Here is a 24,379-nt window from a genome sequence, read left to right on the forward strand (position 1 = left end):
TTAGATAGATGGGCATATTGTCCATTTGGCTTCCACCCAGTCTTTCCATATTATATAATAATGTTACGATAAGCATTTTCAGGTATATAGATTGTTCTGCATTTTGAATTTCATTTTGGAATAGATTTTTAGAAGCCTCTTGATATACATTAAGACATTTTGAAGAAGTGTGACATCAATTACAATTTTATCATTCTATAGAGGAGGAGAATATGAGCGTTTAAAGTGCAGACAAATGTATGAAGCAACAGGAAATAAGGACAATTCCTATCTCCTGGCTTCTGTTTTCTTAACTTAGTATGTTTGCCTTCTGGTTCTGCTAGACACTGAGTAAGTAATAATTTAGCTTAAGAGTTTCCAAGTGTACAGCCTTAAGTAACAAAGTTCTATGACCTCAAAAAGCGGAGAATTACATTCTGATACATATAAAATACTTATGTGCTCATTTTATTAATGAGATTGCCAGAACTAATAAGGTTTAAAATATATTTTCTATTTTAGTGCTGCAATAGTATTTTCTACACTTAGACTTCTCCAGGATTCAAAACTTTTTAAAAAGAAGGTAGTACAAGATGACACAGAGAATTCCATCTCTCTGGGAGCTTCTGTATGTATGAATTTAATTAATGTCTATCTTTACAATACTTACTATATAATAACTGTTGGCATGCTAAGAAAGTGTCTAATTACTTGGATGAAATAAAGGCGTAAAGTAGAGAAAACACTGGATTCAGAGTAAGGAGATAAATGTTCAAGCCCCATTTTATGCCCTTTTTTTATTGGCATACCTTAGGCAAGTCCCTTAAACTTTAAAACATTCTTTGATTAAAAATTTTAAGTTTAATTTAAATCTCATTTGTGAGCTGATGGAACTGAATGTAATAATCACTGAGGTCCCACCAGATACATTTTTCCAGTATTCGAGATCTGATTTCTTTAGCAAATAAAGTTGTTTCACTTTATTTTGCTCCTGATTTCACTTTTGAATTTTTTACTTTGGCATCATCAGTAGATACCTGTGTTATTTCCTACCCTGGATTTCTCATAGTTAGATTCTTCCACATTTTAAGCTCTGAAATCTCTTTGACAACTGGTGTCACAAATTCTTTGAAATTTTATTGGATTTTGATAAGACCAAGTAATTTAATGATAGAGGATTGTTTAGGATTAAAACATAAAGATTCATCACACAGAATCCTTGCTCATTATTTTAAGCTTTACTAATAAAATTGCTAATATCTAGTGTCATTACAAATAAGCAAAACTAATTATCCTAAATAGAAACTCATTTCTTACTATATTAAAAGCAATAAAAATGCTAAAAAGCAATCTAATTCAAAAATTGACTGAGAGGAATGGTTGTCATTTGGGGGCTATTTTGCCTCCCAGGGGTGATTTGGCAGTATCCGGAGACATTTTGGTTGTTAGAAGGAGAGAGGGTGCTACTGGCATCTAGTGCATAGAGGTCAGGGACGCCCTAGATACATAATGCACAGGACAGTCCCCCACAGCCACCAGCAGTGCTGAGGTCTAGAAATCCTGTTTTAGATGAAGGTGACTTGGCTGTCTAATAGTAACAGGAAATGTAGGCACTGAGAGATGAAGGTATGGGGATAGGCATTTTTTCCTGTATTGCTAAACTAAATACTAGACTCCTCAAGTTCTTGGTGTGCCCCTTCCAGTCACCATCCTGCCTTGAAGGCTCTGTTCACTTCTTACTCTGTTCCCAGGACAGGCTCCCCCTCCTCTTCTGTGCCTCCCACCTGGCTATCCACATTCCAGCCCCTCCTCAGTCTTGCTGGCCACTCCTTGATATTAGGTGTTGCTGATTGATTGGAGCTGTCAGAGATGCATAGCAGGAAATTCCTAGAACAAATGGACATTGTTCTAGACAGTTTTAAAGTTCCCAAGTGTCTAAAATGGATTCCTCCTATTAGAAAAAGCTCCCCTTGTCCTTCCCTCTCAGTAGCTCTGGACATTAGCCACCCTCTTGTAAAAGGCGAAAGATTTATACGATCTGAAGAGAAACCAGAGTATTGGCCACCCCCTTGTAAAGTGCAGTAACGAAGATGGTAAATCAATTATGACACACATTTGGAATGTGAGCGGCATATAATAGTGTGGCACAATGGATTAAGACAGGGAGCTCTAAATTCAGGATGCAAGTTTGAATCCCACCTCTGCCAAAATGTAATGGAGTTTAAGCAAATAGTTAACCTTTCTAGGTCTCAGTTCTCCCATCTGTAAGACAGAAAAAATAATAACCCCTCTTTGGCTTTTCGGGAGGATTAAATAAGATAATGTGTGTAAGGCATTTGACACAGTACCTGGAATATAATAAGTACTCAATATATTATTTATTATTCCTCAGCCATTAAAATGATGTTCACAAAATTTTTGAAGACCTAGATACTGCTGATAATATCATTTGCAATGAAAAATTCAGAGTGCAAAACTATTTTCTATAATGGGTATAGAAAGAAAGAGAAAAGCTGAAAAGCAGTATTCCAAATGTTAATAGAGGATGGCGGGATTATGAATCATTTTATTTGTTGTGTGTGTGTGTGTGTGTGTGTGTGTGTGTGTGTATTTTTCCATTTTATAGAATATGCAAGACAAATTTTCCAAAATTAAAAAGTTAGTATAAAATGATATCAGATGCTTCTCTTAACTTTCATTTAGCATTTAGGCAAAAACTTTGAAATTACTAGATGGCAAGATAACAATCATTTTAATATTGTTTAGGCCACTGAAAATAAAGATGATGGTGAGTTTCTAGATCCTACTTCCCTAAATTCTCGAGAACATTTCAACATCCATCTGTGGTTGAGATGCCGCCTAGCATTGGTGACCGCCTTTGTTGCACAGATTCACGGCGTTGGAATTGTGACAGGTACAAATATCCTGTTTTCTTAATAACAGTTTTCCTAAACATTAATTTTACTTAGGTAATGGAGGTTTTATTGGGATACATTCGATTATAACATTCACATTTTCCAACTTTATAGCTTGATCTGTTTCCAGAATAAGAGAATTCATGTTATAAAAATAGTCATTTCCGTAACACTGAAAATGGCCTCTGTGTTTCTGATGTATGCAAAACAGGCAAGGAGATTTCAAAATACCAACATGCAAGTCTTCTTGTCATTCAGGGAGGCAGCGTAGTGTAGGCGGCTTGAGCACAGATTCCATCGCTGGGTACCTGACTTAGGTTCAAATATTCTGTCCACCACTTCCTCCTTGGTCAACTCTCTTAATCCCCCTATGCCTCAGTTTCTTCCTCTGGCAAAAAGGAAATTATTGTACCTACTTCATAGGGTTATTGTCAGTCTTAAATGGGTTAAATTTATAAAGTTTTAGATCATAGCCTGGTGCATATACATGTCAGTTTTTACAGTGATTAATAATTATCTGTTTGTAAATCTATCTATCCAGCCATCTCTATCCATCTCTCACATTAAATATTTTTCATGTAGCATTATTACTTTTGTAGCATTGGAATACCCTAAAGTACTTTTCCCCAGATTGCAGCACATTTTTTTTAGTGTTTCATGTAGAGTCTGTTTTCTGTCTTTATATCTTCCTTTCTCTATTATACAATATTCCTGTGATGAATATTGGGGGTCTTATGCGTATGTGCTTTCTTACTTTCTCAGTGCATTTTAAATAACTGCATTTATTCACTTTAGAAAACAATATGACAGATTACGTCAGCCTCATCAACGAAGGGTGCATGGAAGCAAAAAGTGCAGGCGACAGGGAGCTACAAGCTGAATTCTTGATGCAAGCTGTAATCATTGGCCTACAAGAAAAGCATTTAAAGGCAGACATCATAACAAACCTTCAGGTAGGAAGGAGACCTCATTCACATTGATATTCACCTACTGATTCTGATTAGAACAAAAGGAGAGAATTTTAAATCCCATTAGATGCTGAATGCGTAACAGTTTGGCCAGCTCTTGTTTCAGTGGATTGGAAACAGGACTATCAAAAGCAATAATTTTATTTTAATAGGCTGTAATACATTTGCTTGAAGAAAGTGAATTTATTTCCCCTCGATCTCATTTAACCCTGGTGAGAAGCATGCTTTTGCTGGATGACTTAACAAAAGCTGAGAAATTCAAGGAAACTCCTTCAAAAACAGAAAAATTATGTTTGTTGACTCAGGCTCACAACATTCTTATTGAACAGGTGGGTGCACTTTTGTGTCCTCAAGACTTAGACACTGACTTTTCCATCATCTTATTCAAAACCACATTAGCTAGTCACTAATACAGCGTTCCTTTCACAGATGCTAACTTTCGGAGAAACGATTGAATTTCCTTTATCAAACACTGACTCTGCAAGTCCATCGCAGCCTTTGAAAAATATCTATCTTCCCCATATCATGTTATTGGCCAAAACAAAAATGAGGATTGGTAAGAATGCTTTAACATATATTATACTCAAGTCACTGATGAGAAATTGTCATTTTCAGGCAGGCTATCCTAGGAGTACATTCAAATGGGGCAATATTTATGAATACTCAGGCTCCATTTATTTTAATGAATAGTTTTTGATTATTTACTGTGCGCCAGATTCCGGGTGAGGTCCTGGGAAATTACTGGAGGTTAAACAGGTACAGTCACTGATCTTCATGTGGGAGGTAGAAATAAGCAAGTAAACAAACCATATGGAGAAGTGCATATTATAAATATTGTATAAAATCTTTTAATGTTTATAAAATATCCCCCTTATAAAATTTAATAGAGATAAATATTGTATAAAATAAAATATATATTTGACAAGTACCAGGCAGAAAATGAGTAAGGGTACAGAAAGCTTATGTACAATAATGCATTACATATAGGTATGTAATTATAAATTGTGATCCATTTTGTGAAATATGTGGATGAGTTCTGCTGATAAAGAAAAATGAAGGGAAGGGTGCCTGTTTAAGTAGAGTCATTGGTAAAGAGCTCTGTGTGGAAGTGGTATTTAACCCTAAACCTTAAATTGCAAGTGACTAGTTATGAATGATGGAGACAGAGAGAGCCGTGTTGTAGGTTCTGAGGTCAGGACAAGCTTGACCTGTTCTGGAAGTGCAGGAGACCAGGATAGCCTGATCAGAGTGGGCTAGGGGCAGCCTCATGGGAGAAAGTGAGCTGAAGAATCGATTGCAGGTTAGACTGGAGCCAGCTCTGACTGGACCTGATGGGAGCTGGTGGACCCGGAAGCAAGAGGCGTACAGCCCTCTGGAGCCAAAGTGGAGCTGACCAGTGCTGTCCTTCTCTGGAGCTTACAGATTGTGTCAAGCTTTCTCTAGGACACCGTCTCTGGCCTTTGACCCAAGGCTGACTGCCTCGAGCTCCCAGGCTTTTGTCCAGCTCAGAGGACAGGAAATCTTATAGCAGCTCTCTGTGTTCTAACCTATATTAATCATGCCTTTTTCTTTTCCGTATTTCTGATACTTTGACATCTGGGGTCCTGCTGACTAGGGAAGGACTTCCCGGGGCTAGCCAATGCCTAGAGATTACCAAACCACTATCCTGTGAGCATGCCCTTTAAATGGAGACTATTCCAGAGCCCATTCTCTGAACCTTTATTGGGCTCCCTTGTAGTCTTTTGCTGGGCTCTGACACTCTGAACCATTGTTTTCCTGCCCTAATCACCCCTGGGACAGGTATCATCAGACTACTAGCTCAGCCCGCTGAAATTATTTTAGACTAGCTAATCCGAAACCTGCTTTGCCTGTTTACCCCAACCTACCCGTCCCTTCCTACCACATCTAAAATAAAGATTCTTGTCCACATTTTCCCCTCGCTCCCTCTACTTCCTGACCAACTTTTGGGCTTTTCTGTCTGGCCCGGTGTGATGTGGTGTGTCCCAGCTTCTTGGGAACTGTCGTAAACTATGTTTTCAGTGGCAGTTGTCTCCTGGCCTGTACAGTAATGAAACACACCTGAACAGTAAAGAAACCTACATTTTAAAACATACCCCTCACTTCCTGGTACCCATTTGCCTCCTGTACCAGTAGCTGCTCAGCTAAGGAGAGGCGGATGGTTGGACTACAGTGTGAAGGGAGGGCAAGAGAGCTGTGTGTGGTCAAACCATCATCTGTCCAGGATCTTCTCCCTTCTACCCCTCATGATTATTACTCATTATTATTTTATGTGATTCCTCCTCCTCATCATCATCATCATCATCAGAGATGAATTTTATTACTTTGGGTAAATTGTATCACCTCTATATTGTTGAGTCTCCTTATTTATGAGATTAGGCTGGCCTAGCTGACCTCTAGACTTCCTTCCAGCAATCTGACCCCATAAGAGCTATTTTTGTATATTTTTAGTTCACAGTTTGTTATATTATCAGTATATTCAATTTCTACAAGAGCTTAAAGTACAGATTGTGTTAAATTGTGCAGATTGTGTGAAATCAAATGTATTCTCTGCTTTCCTGACTTCCTAATCCTGAAGATGTGTCACCACTCTGTGACAATAGTGCCACTGTTTTTTAGACTAACTTGAGGCAGAACAGCTTGCTTTCTGTTATATTATATTAAATACAGACCTAAAAACAAAACCAAAAGCAGCTTTTCTGTCAAAACAACATCAGTTTCACAACTTCTTTTTCACAGAGTTGATGTTTATTGGAAAAAGGAGCACTTCAATATTATGAAGCATAAAATCATCTGATTTGATGCTTTCTCGACAGTTTTCCTTTATAGGGAGAGTATAGATTGCATCGCAAGAATAGAGCCATTTAAACAATTGTTTTTCCTTTGTGAAAGCCTCTGATGGAAAAAGGCATTCTGAGACTTTCATAAAACCAAAAATAAGCATCATGGTTATTTGAGATTATTTTTCCCACTAATGACTGAACCTCGAGCTTCTTTATGAGATTAAAAAATAGATTATTGATTGCTTACGTAATAGCAGTGAAGAAAGATGCAAGAATGATGCTGGGGAGTGGGGATACAAGAGGGAGCCAGTGATCATCTCTGCCCTCAGACAGCCTGTCATCCTCTTAGGGGGAGAGAGAGAACTGTCAGTAATTTCTGTAACAAATCCCTTTATTGTTTCAATAGAAATCCAGAAGACAATGCAAGTGTTTTTATTATATATTAATGCTTTATTATACATAACATAGATTTTATATATAGTACATATATGTCAGTGCCCAAATTACTTGAAGATAATTGATAATGTTGTCGTATATGAATAAACAGCTCTAATATAATTTGAAACAATAAATGAGACATATAAAAGGCAGATGTGTTGAAAAATGAGGTTGCCTTGGACAAAATGCTACTAGCATACCCTTACCTGGGATCTACTCACGATTGGTAATTGTTGGGATTGAAGAGCATGGACTCTGGAGAAAGATTTCTGGTCTTACTCCAGTCTGGTCTTACTCTTGTCATAATTAGAGTGTGGGCCCTGGAGTCAGACTGCCTGGGTTCTAATCACAGCCCTGCTTCTTACAAGTCACATGACTTTGGGCAAATAAAATAAAATAAAATAAAATAATCACTGTGCCGCTGCTTTGTCCTCTGTGAAGTGTACTAATGACATCCATTCAGAGTTGGGAGGATTACACGAGATAATGCTTAAGTCCTTGGGATGGTTCCTGGATTGTAGGAATCACTTAATAAGCCTGAGCTCTTCTTTTTCTCTTTTCTCATTTTTGCCCAGTGCCTCTCATTTTATCCAGCATTCAGAAAATATTTGCTATGTGTCTGTCTGTCTGTGAGGGCACACAGATTACGTCTAATGCCTCTTCAACAATACAACAGTCCTTCATTATCTTAAATGATGACGGGACCACACAAGAAGTACAGCATGTGGCCCTTATCCAAATGGCTTTGGCATCTAGTTGCAGTGATAAAATATGCATAGCAAGCCACCACTAATAGAGCTGAATAGAAACAAAATTACTGCCTATTAATATATGCAAATTTTTACTGGGAAAAATATAAAGCTTCATAAGACTTACAGACGTTTTCCTACTAACAATCTCATGTTAGGAACACAGTTGTTCTGTAGAGCATCATGAAATGTTGGAGCTGAAAGAGACCTGAGAGATTATATCCTTCATTTTAAAAATAAGAAAATGTTGAAATTTATCAAAGATAAAGTTTCTAAGTGCTACTGTTCAAGTTCATTGAAATATTTGAATATTGAGTTTAAAAAATATTTCTTAGATGCTAGAAAGTAAAGACTACTAGAGTTCTTAAGCAAACTTATTGTGAGAGAAATCTGGTAACGTGGAGGCTTGTTACAAACGCCGTGTGTTTCATTCTTTCTTCACCATCCGACTTGTTCCCTTTAGGACATACAGTGGCCAAACAAGTCTATTATACCAGTAAAAAGAAGGATCCCTCGAAGTGGTTACCTGCCCTTCATCTTTTTGAAATGGCACGGAAGCTCTGTAAGGTAGCAGCAGCAGAAGAACATGAGGTAGAGGCAGAAATTCTTTTTCAGAAAGGTAAGATGTACTTGGGGTCAGAACTGTGATAAAGTTTATGGGATTTTTTTTTCCTATTAACAATGTGCTTCTTGAAAATCTGGTCACTGACTGTAAAAAAATACATATTTTATAAAGGGCTTAGTGATGACACAAAAGTGGTACCTTTGGCAAACTTATATCAAGAAAGGGGAAAAAGAGTACTACTACTTAGTCTCTTTTATAATTACAATTGACCCTCCTTAGACAAAGTTTTATGTTTGACTCAAAAATGTCAGCATCAGCCATTTAGCTATAAATAATGCTTCTTAAAGAATGCTTGGAAGGCATTTTTTATGCGTGATTTCATTCCTTAGCTAAGCATTTTAGTTAATTTCTATAAAAGACACATACCCACTTAAATAGCTGTAGCACACCTGTAATTATAAGTTATGTACGATATATTTGCATAATTACTGTGGCTACTTTGGGCATGACAAGAGTGACGATGATGGTTGCTATCATTTGTTGATCGTCGACTAGATGCAAGGCCCTATAGTAGTCAGTGTGTAACCTCTCATATTGCCGATTCTTACGACAGTTCTACAGGGTATGCATGGCTAATCCTACTTGACAGATGAGGAAAATGAGGTACAGTCTGGTTAAGAAACCTTCTCTAAATCAGCAGCTACTAAATGATAGTTCCCAGGCGTGAACCTAACCCTGGGAGGCTCTGTGCCCTGTCCACACACTAAATGAAAACTGAATTCTTTTTATAGCGATTATATGATTTTCCTTCCTTGCCCTTTGGCTACAAAAGTGCCATTCCACTGAACGTTGTGGCTAACCATGGGGTCGAGAGCGGTGTGAACACTGAAGTATTTGCATCATTTGTGATGGTTTTCAAGTGTTTGCTGACTTTTTAGGATTTAGCAGAGATGTTTTCTATGAGATCTGCAATACTAGACAGAGATCCGCAATACTGTATCTGTAATACAAGAGGAAGAGGACATGGATGTAGACAAAGGGAATGGGCCCCACAGGAGGAAAAGGAGGTACAAAGTAAGGAAATATAAAAATAAGATGGTAAGAACATTTGTGTCTGGAAAGCCAAAGGAGGCTTTGACTCAGTGTTGCTAACTAAAGGCAGGATGAACCCGGAGACTCCTGGGGAAAGAAGTAAAAGATCTTGCACTATTGGCTGACCTTACAGCAAAAACAACAGACAGATGGGCAGGAAGGACAGCACATCCAGTTTTCTGAAGTCCCAGCATGAAATATTTATTCTAAAGTTCTAAATGATAGAAAAAGGAAAAACCATTTGTGTACATATTTTTTTTTATTCTTTCAGGCAAAATAGAACGTCAAATATTGATGGAAGAGCAATCTCCAAATTCACAACTTGAGAGTTTATTTGAAGCTATACAACTAAGCTTGAGAAATGATCAAAACTCGGGGTAAAAAAAAATCTTCCCATTATTATAACATATTTTGGCTTAAGTCCCATGCTCTGGTAGTACATTGAACATTCAAGGCTGGGATGACTGGGAGACCATCTTCCTATGGCAGGACTAGTTCACTGGGGTCCATTGTCCACCAGATTTACTGACTTCCTTTCCAAGGTTGTTGCCCTTTGCTCTGACCCAAAGCCTCATTTACAGCAATGGTTGGTGATGGCAGTTATCATGGTGGCATACTGGACTGTGTATTGCTTCTAGTCTTTACTCACATCGATCTCCTATCTGTCCCAGGATTCCAGCAGCTTCCATGGATGTAAAATTGTATCTAGAAGGGATTTATGTGGATATTCACTCTGGTCAACAGGGCCAGGGATGGCCAACTTAATTCTATATAAAAATCATCTTAAAATTGAGAATAAGCTGCCATTATTACAACTGTACTGATTTAAATAGCCCCAACTGACAGGTTTGATAGTGAATACACAGACCTCACCCATATCATACAACTGCTTTCTGCATTACTCCATGTCTCTTTCCATTTTCATTAGTATAGGAGGGTAGAAAAAGAGGTCTGATTTTCAAGGTAGGTTCCTTCAGTCCTGATTTTCACTTCTTTAGTGACTTGTGTGCTGGAATATTCTAGAATGGTATGGATGCTGGGCTTCAGAGCAGTCATGCCATGGAGTGTTGCCAGCACAGGACAAGGTAGAATTCTCAACTCTCTTCAAGAGCTTCCAATTTCAGTAGGGAGGAAGGTGCTGCTGTCTCTGCCAATGGTGCTGTGAAAAGAAGGTGTGTATTTGGGACAGATACTGGTTTTGTCTATTTTTGCCTTTCATCAGCTCAGAAATTGTGGAAAATGGTGCAAAATGATTATGAGTGGTGAAACTATTTAATAAGTACAGTGTTCTATCATTTTAGGTTGATAAGAGACTCCTACTTAGAAATGGCCTTATTATTTTTACATATGAGGAAGCCAAAAAACAATCTTTCAACACCACCATTAACACTTAAGGTAATAAACTATTTTATTAGAAATCTTAAGTTAATTGCCTTTGTTAACTCTGTGCTATTGAAATAATGAGACTGATTTTTATGTATGATTTGGAGAAATTCATTTATTACTTTATAGTCACACTCATGTGTAGATACTTCTCTGGATGTTTTTTGTTTTGTTTTGTTTTGTTTTTAATATGAAATTTATTGTCAAATTGGTTTCCATACAACACCCAGTGCTCCTCCCAACAGGTTCCCTCCTCAGTGCCCATCACCCACCTCCTCTCCCTCCCACTCCCATCAACCCTCAGTTTATTCTCAGTTTTTAAGAGTCTCTTATGGTTTGGCTCTCTCACTCTCTAACTTTTTTTTTCCTCCCCTCCCCCATGGTCTTCTGTGAAGTTTCTCAGGATCCACATAAGAGTGAATACATATAGTATCTGTCTTTCTCTGTATGACTTATTTCACTTAGCATCACACTCTCCAGTTCCATCCACGTTGCTACCAAGGGCCATATTTCATTCTTTCTCATTGCCAAGTAGTATTCCATTGTGTGTATAAACCACAATTTCTTTATCCATTCATCAGTTGATGGACATTTAGGCTCTTTCCATAATTTGGCTCTTGTTGAAAGTGCTGCTATAAACATTGGGGTACAAGTGCCCCCATGCATCAGCACTCGTGTATCCCTTGGGTAAATTCCTAGCAGTGCTATTGCTGGGTCATAAGGTAGATCTATTTTTAATTTTTTTGAGGAACCTCCACACTGTTTTCCAGAGTGGCTGCACCAGTTTGCATTCCCACCAACAGTGCAAGAGGGTTTCCGTTTCTCCACATCCTCGCCAGCATCTATAGTCTCCTGATTTGTTCATTTTAGCCACTCTGACTGGAGTGAGGTGGTATCTCATTGTGGTTTTGATTTGTATTTCCCTGATGAGGAGTGATGTTGAGCATCTTTTCATGTGCCTGTTGTATATAAGGCTCTGGAAATAAGAGTTCCTGTGGACAGTTTTGCCTGTTAAAATGTAATACATGAAATGTAGGCGTATGTAAATACTCTAAGGTATTAGTATTAATCAGGAAATTGTAGGAAATGGTATATTGGTTAAGCAGATGGACAAGTAAGATGTTCATTATTGATACGGCCTGCTAACAGATCACTTTTTGATAGTCATTCATTCATTCATCACATACCTATTGAACATTCACTCTGACCCAGACAGTATTCTGGAAGGTTATTAAGCAGTGATTAAGACAAACGTAGTCCTTGTTCTCGTGGAACTAGTTTTCAGTAGAGGGAGAGAGACAATAAACCAATAAAGGAAAAAAGTAAGAGGAAGGAAGGTTGGGTGGGGGGGGGGGAAGAAAGGGAGAGAAAGAAGAGAAGGAAGGGGGGGTGGTTTAGGTAGTAAAATTGGAGATTAGGAAAGAACTTGGGTTGGTGGGATTGTGAATGATGCAGTGGCAAGAGGTGGGATTTACTGGATGAGAAGGGGACCATGCAAATAGTTGCAGGGGCATGCACTTCTAGAGTGGTGCTTCCAAACCAAGGGGCAGAAGCATCTCTGGGGATCCTGTGAAAATGCAGAGTCTGATTCAGTAAGTCAAGGATGGGGTCTGAGATTTGGCATTTCTGCTGGTCTGTGGGCCACATTTGAATTCCAGGGATCTAGACTGAGGGAGATCCTGTGGGCAGGATGTGGGTGCTCTGGAGATATATGAGGCCAGTAACTTTTAATTTTTAATTAATTTATTATTATGATGATTATTATTAGTTTGTTTTAGAGAGAGAGACTGTGTGAGCAGGGGAGAGGAACAGAGGGAGAGAGAGAGAGAGAGTGAGGGAGGGAGGGAGAAAGGAAGAATCTTAAGTAGGCTCCATGCTCAGCATTGTTCTTACATTATAGTTATTTAATGTTATTATGTATTCTTCATTTAGTGCCTATTAGTATTCTTTCCAGAATTTAAATAGGTAAATTGCCCAAACTTACAGAGCCAGTAAGCCACAAGGGCTACCCCAAAGCCTAAGTGGCTTCATTACAGCTAATGACTAGGGTTCTCGTATTTTGGGAGAGGGCTGTATTGCTTAGATTATCCATAGGTGGCTTCTCCAGGTATCATCTACCTCCAGCCAATCTTAGCACTTGATCTAGGCTAGGCCACATTTACACGTTGTGTTTCCTGCTCTGGCATCAGCACTATTCACTGACTTTCTTTTTCCTTGGGAGTCCTGTAGCCAGAAGTAAAACAAAGATATCTTTGTTATTGTTTGTTTTATTCTGCAGTCTTGTTGAAGATCAAGGAATTGGCCAAAATATGAGCATCAAAAAATTAGAACCAAGCAGTCTAATTGAACAGTTTTATCCATATAGTTAAATATTAAGAATTAACTATTAATACTTATTTTAGCTATCTTTAAAAATGTAAAACAGGCAGATATTACATTGCCATTGGAGTTTCTTTCTGTTAATTTTTGTAGCATTGACTTTCTTATTTAAAAAATTGAACACACACACACGGTAAAAAAATATCTTCATTCATTGCTATTTTTGCTATTCTATGGAACTTTATGATTACATCATCCTTTAATAGTTCCCTAGTTAGAAAAGTGATAGTGAATATCTATCAGAAACCTTTAAGTAATATTCTTATTTCTGACATTCTCACACAATGTATTCAACTTATAAATCATCTATTAAAATGGCAAATACCATTTTAAGTAAATACTTTCCTTAAAATGCCATTTGTGTTTATTTTATTGTTATTCAAATCCAAGCTCAGTATAAAAAATTAGAAAAGATGAGAAAAATAAGCACCCTTAAGAGCCATAATAACCACTGTTAATAATTTTCTTTGCTTGTGTATACAGGGAATGTATGTGTATACATATCTTTTTAAAAATAGGATCGTACTTTGCATACTATTTTGTAACCTCTACTTTTCTGTCTCTAATATATTTGAACATCTTTTCATGTCAATACATCTAATACATACATTATTATTCTTTATTTTTACATTATTATTCTTAATGGCTATATAGTGTTCCACTGAAATGTCATTTTCAGAGGATGAGAAAATTTGTCATGCAACTTCATGGTATCTTTATCTATCTTTATTATAACATATGTGCTATATTTTTTAGACTCCTACCAGAAGGCATAGTTCTATTAAAGAACGAACAGTAAATAGATTTGAAGTGTACAGTTCACTGGCCTGGACTGTGATAAGAGCTGCTGCCCAGGTTGGTGTGATTTTTATTTAAGCTTCCTTTTAACTGGCCTGTCTGTATCCTCTACCTACTAGTTACTAAGACAGCATAATGTATCTAGACAAGAGAAAGGAAAATTCACATTCTTTAGGATTTATGCCAATGATCTTTCTTTGGGAAGATTAGGAATGCTCCTTAAGTATGTTGTGTTTTTAATCTTTATTAGGCAGGCCTGTCTTTGTTTGTTTTGGCTTTTCTTTAATGAAAGTATTGGCAGATACATATGTGCACATTTTGACATTTTGGCAAATATCTTTCAGAGCTAGGTGAGATAGCCTATTTAAAAGTGACTCATGCGGGGCGCCTGGGTGGCGCAGTCGGTTAAGCGTCCGACTTCAGCCAGGTCACGATCTCGCGGTCCGTGAGTTCGAGCCCCGCGTCGGGCTCTGGGCTGATGGCTCGGAGCCTGGAGCCTGTTTCTGATTCTGTGTCTCCCTCTCTCTCTGCCCCTCGCCCGTTCATGCTCTGTCTCTCTCTGTCCCAAAAATAAATAAACGTTGAAAAAAAAAAAAAAATTTAAAAAAAAAAAAAAGTGACTCATGCATTAATTAAATTGTCAACAATAATGATTTGTTTGACAATGATATATACTACATGTTGGGCATCACATGTTGTTTTCCAGATTGTCTTTATTTTTTCTTCCAATGTATATTGAATATGATTTTATGAATTCACTTTTTCACATTATGGGCCTAATGGATAATCTATGAATCAGAAAGCTTACATTTATGAATTCTAATTCTGCATTAATTTTAGGTCAGTGAAGCTGTGCTAGCAGTTAATCTACTTATTGGAAAGAAGAATGCTAGAACTGATAAAGTCAGCCAAGGGGCCTTACCAAATATCCCCGAATTTGCCACTGTGGATCTTTTGTCTTCATATACAGATTATTTGCTTGGTATGTTTGAAATGTCTAGGCATTTTATAAAAACCTGATACATGTAATGCATAATCAAGTTGCAAAGGTTTAATCATGGTGATTTGTTGGGTTTTAGCTCAGAGAGTATCATGGCAGGAGGAACCTCAGAAAGACAGGGGCTCTGCAGCCTAGCTGCCAAAACAAAGGGGCATCACTTCATTGTATGTACGTCTGTGTTAATCAGCTGTTGCATTTCAGATGCAGGACTCTGTGAAAAATGGTATTTCCTTCTGTCTATTTTCCAGTTCACACATGTCAAATGAGGCCTTTTGGAAATATTTACTTGTGGATCCTTTCCTGATCCCCTAAAATGTGTGCTCACCCTTGTACTCTCATGTAGTTCTCTGTTCTTTTTCTTAGTTATTTTATATTTGTGTGTGTGCGTGTGCATGTATGGGTGTGCACATGGGTATACATGTTTGAACTTTCTCTCATTAAGCTATCATCAGCTTCCTGAGGATAGGGACTTTATTTGATTTGCTGCCCTAACTGCAGAAAATCACACATTACTTGCACATGACAGGCATTTGTAATTGTTTATTTTTTTTTTCATTTTTTTGTTTGTTTATTTTTGAGAGAGAGAGAGAGAGAGCACAAGTGGGAGAGAGGCAGAGAGAGAGAGGGAGACGCAGAATCTGAAGCAGGCTGCAGGCTCTGAGCTGTCAGCACAGAGCCCAATGTGGGGCTAGAACCCATGAACTGTGGTATCATGACCTGAGCTGAAATTGGAGGCTTAACTGACTGAACCACCCAGGCGCCCCTTGTAATTGTTCAATGAATTAATGAATGAGAGGTTAGAATTTAAACTTGATCTCACTATTATTTGTTTTTTCTATTTTACGGCTCCTTGGTTAGCTAGCAAACCATTATATAAACCTCTAAGTCAGATCAGCAGTAATATATTTAAGATTCATTTATGTGTTTGTCCATTCATTCATTTGAAAAATAGTTATCGAGTGCTTCTTGTATGGTGACACTTGGATGGTTCAAAGACATAAGGTGCTGGAGTCTTACTTCCAGGCTGACATTTCAGTAACAACAATAACTAATTTTCCTTGGCACTAGGTGAGCATTGAGCCAAATGCGGTGAAGAGTGCTACTTTAACCTGGTGGGGGTGGGAGTGTTCTTCCTAAAGCCGCTGAAAACACATCTGTAGGCAGCAGCTTACTCTGCTGAAGTGTTAAGTCAACTTTAGCCAAAGGATTAGTGTCTAAAACCATCCCTTTCCTTGGCTTCTTCCTTTCCAACCCAAAAATGTATTGCCTGAGGTTAAACCATTAGATGAACTTTTTATGCCAAGTTGTGGTTTTCCTATTTTATTGCTTTGATGTCTGGTGGGTTTTTGTTTCATCGGTTTCATCTAAAATGCTGTATTAAGCAGTTATTACCAAAATTATGCTGTGTATCAAACAACCCTAGAACCTAGTGGCAATGAGAATTCATCCTTTGACTTGGTCTGGTCCATGTACATTTGTTATGAAGCCCAGGCTGAGGAGGCAGTGGCTGTTTGGAGCATGCTCTTCTCACGGCGTACAGCAGACCAAAGGGGCCAAGCTCTATCACAGAAGTAGACTCAAGGTCTCTCTTCACACCACATCTCACTGGCCATGGCAAATCATATGGCCAAGTCCAACATCAGTGAGGAAGGGGAATCCACTGTGCCAGGCGAGGAAGGGAGAGGGGCACGAATGTTTGCTGAATGATAATCCAAACTATCTTACGTGACAAGTCCAGTCTGTGGCTGGCAGCTACCTGAGAGGAATTCTGAACCCCTGTATGGAAATACAGGAAAAGGTGTCGCAGTGATCCGTTAATGATGTCACCCATGGGCACATGCAGTGAGGAGCCGCATCCCAGATCCAAATGATCTGAGCTGATCAGTTGAGCAGGTGGTCTTCATCTTAGCTGTGCTTACTGCTAGAATGTGTGATTTCTTTGCCCTTCTCAGTGATTTTCATAGTATATTCCAATTTTCAGTTTCTGTTTTGTACCATTAGCACTCTTTTACTGTTTTACAAAAATAGTAATTTGAAATGACCAAATTTTGAAGTCCCATCTATTTTGCATTTTGCCTTGCCTTAAGGGTAATAGTTTTGCCCTCCAGTATTTTCCTAGCAGACTGATAATTAATTCATGCTGATGATTTCCCTCACTTCAGTATTTGGGTTGGAAGGAGGTACTGAATCCCCTCCTGACTGCTACAAATACCCAGACGGCAACGAAGTTTATATTATAATGAATTGCTAATGGGCAACAGCAACAAATAAAACTTGTTTGATTTTCCTTGCATTAGCATAAATTAGCATCCAGGAGAAAACGTCCTCAGTAATCTCACCTTTGCTAGCATTGATGTGTACTCAAGGTGGTGACCAATAGTCATGGTTTTTGTGTGTGGAACGCTGCACCAGATATTTGTGTCCAAAAGGAAGGAGGAGTCATAGAAAACCAAGAAAGTGAGTCTTTCCTTCCATGAGGTTCCAGTCATTGACAGTCAGAACAGAGATACACTTTGGAATTATATAGATATGTCTCTTAAGAGGTCCATATTAATGGAAGCAAATTAGGCTGAAGCTGGACGACAGACAGGATGGGCATATTAGTTAATTGGAAACATTTTTTTTTTCTGGAACAAGTATATTGTGGGGCAGGTATAAAAAACCACATTTTCTCAACAGAGCAATTGGCAATCAGAGAAGCATGATGATAGAATAGACTATTCATGTGTATGTGAACCATAATAGGTCAGCATGTGTACCAGAGAGCTACTGTATGACGTCTGCAGAATAAGAAGATACCAGAGTGATTCAGCTGATCCAATTTATAGAGGTTTTCTCTACATTGTCTTATAGGCATAGAGACCCTGAGATGATGATACTGGCAATATAAGATCATATTTAGTTTCAATGCAAAAAAACACACACATTTATTAGATGCCTACTTTGGGCCTAGTTGTATTTAAATATACTTATCTTTTTTGTCTTGATTTTCTTGCGGCTTTAGGAAAAATTTCAGCTGGGATAAGAATTGTTAAATTCTGTAAGACAGTTTGAATTAAAAGTACAATTTAGGGCTAGTGGTCCTGGATGCAGCTTCTCACAACCAAATGCACTTGGTCTATAGAAAATATAAATGTTTGTCTTGCGAAAACTAATGGCAGTGAACCTATTGTCAGAACATACAAAGAGAACTGTGAACGAAGACTTAGGATCACAGCTGACCTTTAATATAGGCTCTGCCTGTTGAAACAGAGAAAAGCTTTCAGCCTGAAAAAATAGGATTTGTTCTTTCCTTACTGCCTTGGGCCTGGTCCAGAAACATGGGGTCAATACCAACTAAAAACTGAGATGCCATTCCTCTGCTACTATCTTGATTTCTTGTATTCCTCTGAGACACAATACTCCATAGGTGGGGACCTAGGGAAACACATTACATCCTCAAATCCCAAAGTATTACACTACTTACAGATTATAATGGAGAAAAATCATTTATGCTAATAGCAGTGATGTGTGTGTGTGTGTGTGTGTGTGCACATGCGTGTGTGTACCTGCTATGTATCAGTTCATAGTATTAGCAGCTGAGACAATTGGAGCATGATGAGAACCATCCTCAGTGAAGCAGAGCTGTCCTGGTCCAACACCTGCAAGCTTCTAGAAATGTCATTCAGAGCTCTATACTTTGATCACTTAAATCTGAGAAGGAACCGTCTCATGACCAAGAGCAGAGCACATATTCTCCACCCTCTATTACCAGACTCTAGGTGTGAAGACATTCTTTATTCTAGACAGAGTCAACAATGTAAAATAGGAAGCAACAGAAGGCACCCGTAAGGAAACATTGCCAGACAAGCACAATGAAATGCTCTCTTGAAGACTCAGAGGAAGACTGACACTTCAGGGAGCCAAAAGAAATGTAACAAGATCCTTTAAAACCTTCAGCAGGGCCCGGTCAAAGACTGACACAAAACAGAAAGCCATATGCAGCGAATGCTAGATAACGGTGGGACCAGTGTGTCCTGATGCCATACGCTAGTGCTTTGTGTGATTTCATCTGTCCTTGACGAAAATCCCATGGCAGTGTCATTATGCATATATATTAAACGAAGAAAGGTCCTCAGAGAGGTTATGTAACCAGGATAATTTTCTACTGCTGATGCAAATCCTGATCTATCCGGTTCTAAAAGCTGTGCCCTTGATCACTGTGTTGGGTGTGATAAGAAAGTATTACCAGGAAATCAAAGTGCAGAATGAATGCATCACCCTTTCGGATTGAGCTGACATGAAAGATGCTTTTTCCCTCCCCAATCCAAACATGTAACACAAGGTTGGATAAAACAGAACTGAAATTGTTTTAACTTACAGCTGAGCATGAAGTCAGGAAAGGGAAATCTCAAGTTACCAAAGCAAGAGCTGAAGGTGAGGACGCCATTGGCGAGGGCACTGCTAGGGCTGGGACTTGGATGCGAGGACAAAGAGGGGGTCTGGAAGGAGGGCCCTGTGGGTAGGGAAGGTCAGAACCCTGCTAACTGCTTAGAATTGAGCTTCAGAGTGGGCTTGTCAAATTGAGGACTAGAAACACATTGCCCACCGGCCTGAGTAGATGCAGAGAAACGTGCCAAATTGCCCGGTCAGGGCCAAAAATGAGTCACTTGGGAGAAGTCAGAACCCCACCTGAGATTGTAAGGTTGGAATTCTCACCACCTGAAAGTTGCAGGGAAATGAGCATAAATACTTGCCCAGAACCAGTGAAACCCAGGCAGCTCTGGCTGAGGCTGGAGGGAAACGGTTGCAAAACGATCCACCTCCCACAAAGGTTCTTCTGAAAATAAATGTATATTGCAGGTTATACCTGGAAAAATTCTGACATCACTTTTGGATTATAAAGACAAAGAAAGTAATTGTGAGCATTCAGTCAGGAGAAGTGGACTTTCTATAAAGAAAGAAGAGTTGAACTGGCCGTAATTTTCTCCTGTGACATTAAAGACCAGACGACATTGCTCAAATATGTACAGAGGCTCTTTTAGTTTAGTTCAATTTTTTACATAGGTGATTTGTTCTCAAGAATCAAAACTCAAAAGACCTCAAAGGGCATGGAGAGAAAAGTCTCCCTTCTGTCTTCTCTACAAATGACTGACTTGTCCCTAGAGACAATTGATGTTGTCATTGTATTCCTGCTGTAACCAACAACCACAATTTAGTGGTTTAACACAACACAAGGTCTGTCTTCCAGTTCAGGAGGTCAGAAGTCTAAAATGGGTCTCACTGGGCTAACAAAATTAAGGTGTCAGCGGAGTACTTTAGGGGAGGCGTTAGGTGAGAATCTCTTTCCTTGTGTTTTCCAGGGGCTTGTGGCCCCTCCCTACATCTTCCAATCTCTCTGACTCTGACATACCCTGTCTCTCTCTCTTGTTTCCCTTTTCTACATATAAGGGCGTCTAGGATTACACTGGGACTACATGGATGACCTAAGAAAACTCCCCCTCTGAAGGTCAGCTGATAAGCAATCTTAATTCTATCTGCAGCCATATTTCTCCTTTGCCCTATAACCTAACATATTCAGAGGTTCTGGGGATGAGTACACGGACATCTTTTGGGAACCTTTATTCTGCTACCACAATCAGTTTTCTAGGTTCTGTACCAGAGGTATACATGCTTATGCAAACTGCTGAGGTGCCACTGGAGAGGACAGAATCCACTCCAATTTATTTAAGCAGAAGGAGATTTATTAAGACTTCCAAAATCCCTGCGAGGACCAAAGAAACAAATTCTAGGCTGAACATCCTGACTAAGTGACACAAAGCTAGGCCACCAAGGGAACTGGAGGTTTTTGTTTTGTTGTAAATAAGTGTCTTAGTCTGTTAACACCGCTATAACAAAATACCACAGACTGGCTAGCTTATAAACAACAGAAATGTACTTCTCACAGGTGTGGGAGCTGGAAGTCCAAGATCAGGTTCAGTACCTAGTGAGGGCCCGCTTTCTGGTATCTAGATGGTGCCTTCTCATGTGATAGAAGGGGCTAGGGATCTCTCTGGAGCCTCTCAGTACTCATCCCATTCAGGAGGGCCCTAATGTCATGAGCTCAGCACCTCCCAAAGGCCTCACCTTCTAATATCATACTGGGGATTAGCATTTCAACATATTTGGGAGGAGACACAAACATTCAGACCAGAGCGTAAAGGCAGCTGTAGAATCAGGAATCTGCCTGCAAAGGAAGGAGGCTTTGCTCTGGCTGCAGCCTCAAGAGCCACGTGGCCTCTGCCAGAACCCACACCAGCAAGAGAGGTGCCTCGAATCCTGTCTCCTGCACCACCTAGCACAGTGCCAATTTCAACTTCTACGTGAATGTGTGGAATTCATGACACCTAAGTCCCATGCAGGGCCCTAGCTGCAAGGAAATCTCGCAACCGTGATTTTTATCTTTGTAACTTCAATATAGGCAGGCACATTCAGGGATTAGGATGGATGTTGCATGAACCAATATGGCTGCACACACCAATACAATGATATGTTTTTCCCTAAACAAATACAATTAATAGCATAAATATTAGTGCACACAATTACTTTCCTTGCTCTTTTTTCCTTCCACTTAATATAAGTGTATCTATTGGCAAATTTTTCAAATCAATACAGTGTCTTTTTATCGTTGCATAATAACCCTCTATAAATTGTGTTATAGCTAAATTAGTCTCCTTTTGATAGATTTTTTTTAGGTTGTTTCTACTCTTTTGCTATTACATACAACTCTACTATAGGTAACCTTGTATGTATGTATATATGTGTGCCTTATATATGTTATCTATTGACCCAATAGATATAGTGTATCTATTGACCCAATAGATACGATGTGTCTGTTGACCCAATAGCTATACTAGCCTATGTACAAAACTTTACATATATATGATATATATGTATATCTGTGAATACACACAGGTATACACACATGTACACTTTATCTATGAATACACACACAAACACACACATGTATAATTTTAAGAAGATTTCATTTTAATTTACACATCTCTTGCTAGGACTAAGCTTAATCATCTTTTGTGTGAACTTTCTGCCCATAATCTTTGCTCAATTTTTCTTGAGGTGTTTTTTTTTTTTTTTCATTTCTTTAAGTATCTGTGAAAGCTCTTCCCCCTGCCTTTTATAGAAATCAGTCCTTTAATTTGCAAATATATTTTTCCAATTATCAATTGGAATTGGAATTCCAATTATCCAATTTTTTTTGATGGTGGTTCTATACCATAAAAAAATGTTTTATTTCAAAATAGTATAAATTATTAATCTTTAAAAATTTTTTAAATGTTTTTATTTATTTTTGAAAGAGAGACAGACAGACTGAGTAAGAGTGAGGAGGGGCAGAGAGGGAGACACAGAACCCGAAGCAGGCTCCAGGCTCCGCGCTGTCAGCACAGAACCTGATGTGGGGCCCTAACGTGAACTGCGAGATCATGACCTGAGCCGAAGTCAGATGCTCAACCGACTGGGCCACCCGGGCTACATTATTAATCTTTTCTTTGATAACTTCTGGATTTATATCAGAAAGATCTAGTCCCTACTCTAAGACTATAAGTGTGTTCTCCCACAGACTTTTAATAATTTATGGAAACCTATTTGGAATATGTAAAAAATGACAAATGGATACACATTTAGTTTTTCCAGATGGCTGCCTTATTTCTGTACTTTTTATTCATTTCCTATTGCTCTGTTCTATTCAGGCTTCAACACCACACTGTTTTAATTATCATAGCCTTATATTTAATATCTATTAGGATGAGTCTCCACTCACTAATCTTTCTTATCGAAATTGTCTTTTATGACTTTTATTTTTTTAACTTTGGAAGCAGCTTGCCTAGTTAAAAAAGTTCTCTTGTGTTTTTATGAGCTGCATTACATTTAGGCATTAACTTAGGAATAACTTACATTTCTATGTTATCAAGTCATCTTAACCAAGAATATTACATGTCCTATAGTTTTTACTTCAAGTCTTTTTGTTTTTTAGTCCCTTAGGAGTACTTTAACATTTTCTTCCAATAGATCTTGTATGTTTCTTGTTAGGTTTATTTCTAAATAGTTAAACTTTTTATTGGCACTGTAAAATTTTTTCATTGAATTTCTACTGGTTGTTGTTTTTGTGTATGGAGGCTATTGATGACTCTCTATTACTTTATTATCTTCCAATTGTTTTTTCCACTTGATTTTTCGTAAACAAAGTCTGGGTCAGTACACGTTTTCTGTAAAGGGACTGATAGTAAATATTTTAGGCTTTGTCGTCTCTGTTGCAAGCAGTCAACTCTGCTACCGTGATGTGAAAGGCACCACAGGCAGGATGTAAACGAATGGACGTGGCTGTGTTCCACTGACACGTAGTTATGGACACTGATGTTTGAATTTCATAAAACTTTGACATGTCACAAAATATTCTTCTTCTTCTGCTTTTTTTCAGCCACTTAAAAGTATGAAAACCATTCTTAGCTCATGGGCCATACATTAACATGGATAGGCCTGATTTGGCCCATGAACTATAGTTTGACAACCCCTGGAAAAGGTGAATAGAAGTCTCCTACTATTACTATCATTTTATCTCTTGTCTTATAGCTATAGTATTTTTTTTAATTGTTGCAACTGTTACTTAAGGTATGAATATTCTATTAAAATTATATATATATATATATATATAAAGTTTATTTATTTCTTTTGAGAGTGAGAACACAAGCAGGGGAGGAACAGAGAGCGAGGGAGAGAGAGAATCCCAAGCAGGCTCTGCACTGTTAGCACACAGCCTGATACGGGGCTTGAACTCACAAACTTCAAGATTGTGACCTGAGCAGAAACCAAGAATTGGATGCCTAACTGACTGAGCTACCTTTATTGTGGATTAGACTGAGCTACCTCATATCTTTATTGTGAATTAGACCCTGTAACATTATAAAGGCTCCACTTTTGTTTCACTTGGTGCTTTTTGGCCAGAATACTAGCTTGTCTGATAGTAGGTTCACAAAAGTTCCTTTTGTTTGTTTGTTTACATTTTTCTAGGACACATTTGCCCATTCTTTTATTCTCAACCTTTCTCAATAATCTTATTTTAAATATGCCTCTTAAATAGAACACAGAATTGGGTTTTCTTTGTTTTAAAACTTGATCGTTGGGTTTTTTTAGCAATAGGCAACTGGCTAAACAATTTTAACCAATTGACATGAAAGGTAACTTTGGCATTATTTTGTATCATTTTACAAGATGTATGTAATAAATTAGGAAAAAAAACAATAAAATAAAGTTGTAATTGCAGGAAAAAAACCAATA

At 38.3% G+C, this 24,379-nt stretch overlaps 1 protein-coding gene across 1 annotated transcript in view; it reads left to right on the top strand.

Moving 5' to 3' along the window:
* CFAP54 (cilia and flagella associated protein 54) overlaps positions 1-24,379 on the top strand; it is a 353,980-nt gene that overhangs the window by 211,079 nt on the left and 118,522 nt on the right. Inside the window, exons 52-61 of the mRNA XM_030323452.1 lie at positions 502-607; positions 2,746-2,893; positions 3,690-3,847; positions 4,015-4,191; positions 4,292-4,418; positions 8,314-8,469; positions 9,779-9,884; positions 10,809-10,902; positions 14,026-14,124; positions 14,908-15,049. Of these exons, the coding sequence (XP_030179312.1) occupies positions 502-607; positions 2,746-2,893; positions 3,690-3,847; positions 4,015-4,191; positions 4,292-4,418; positions 8,314-8,469; positions 9,779-9,884; positions 10,809-10,902; positions 14,026-14,124; positions 14,908-15,049 (1,313 nt within the window). The remainder of the gene's footprint in view (positions 1-501; positions 608-2,745; positions 2,894-3,689; positions 3,848-4,014; positions 4,192-4,291; positions 4,419-8,313; positions 8,470-9,778; positions 9,885-10,808; positions 10,903-14,025; positions 14,125-14,907; positions 15,050-24,379) is intronic.

This window comes from Lynx canadensis, chromosome B4 (genome assembly GCF_007474595.2).
Source record: "Lynx canadensis isolate LIC74 chromosome B4, mLynCan4.pri.v2, whole genome shotgun sequence".
NCBI lineage: Eukaryota > Metazoa > Chordata > Mammalia > Carnivora > Felidae > Lynx > Lynx canadensis.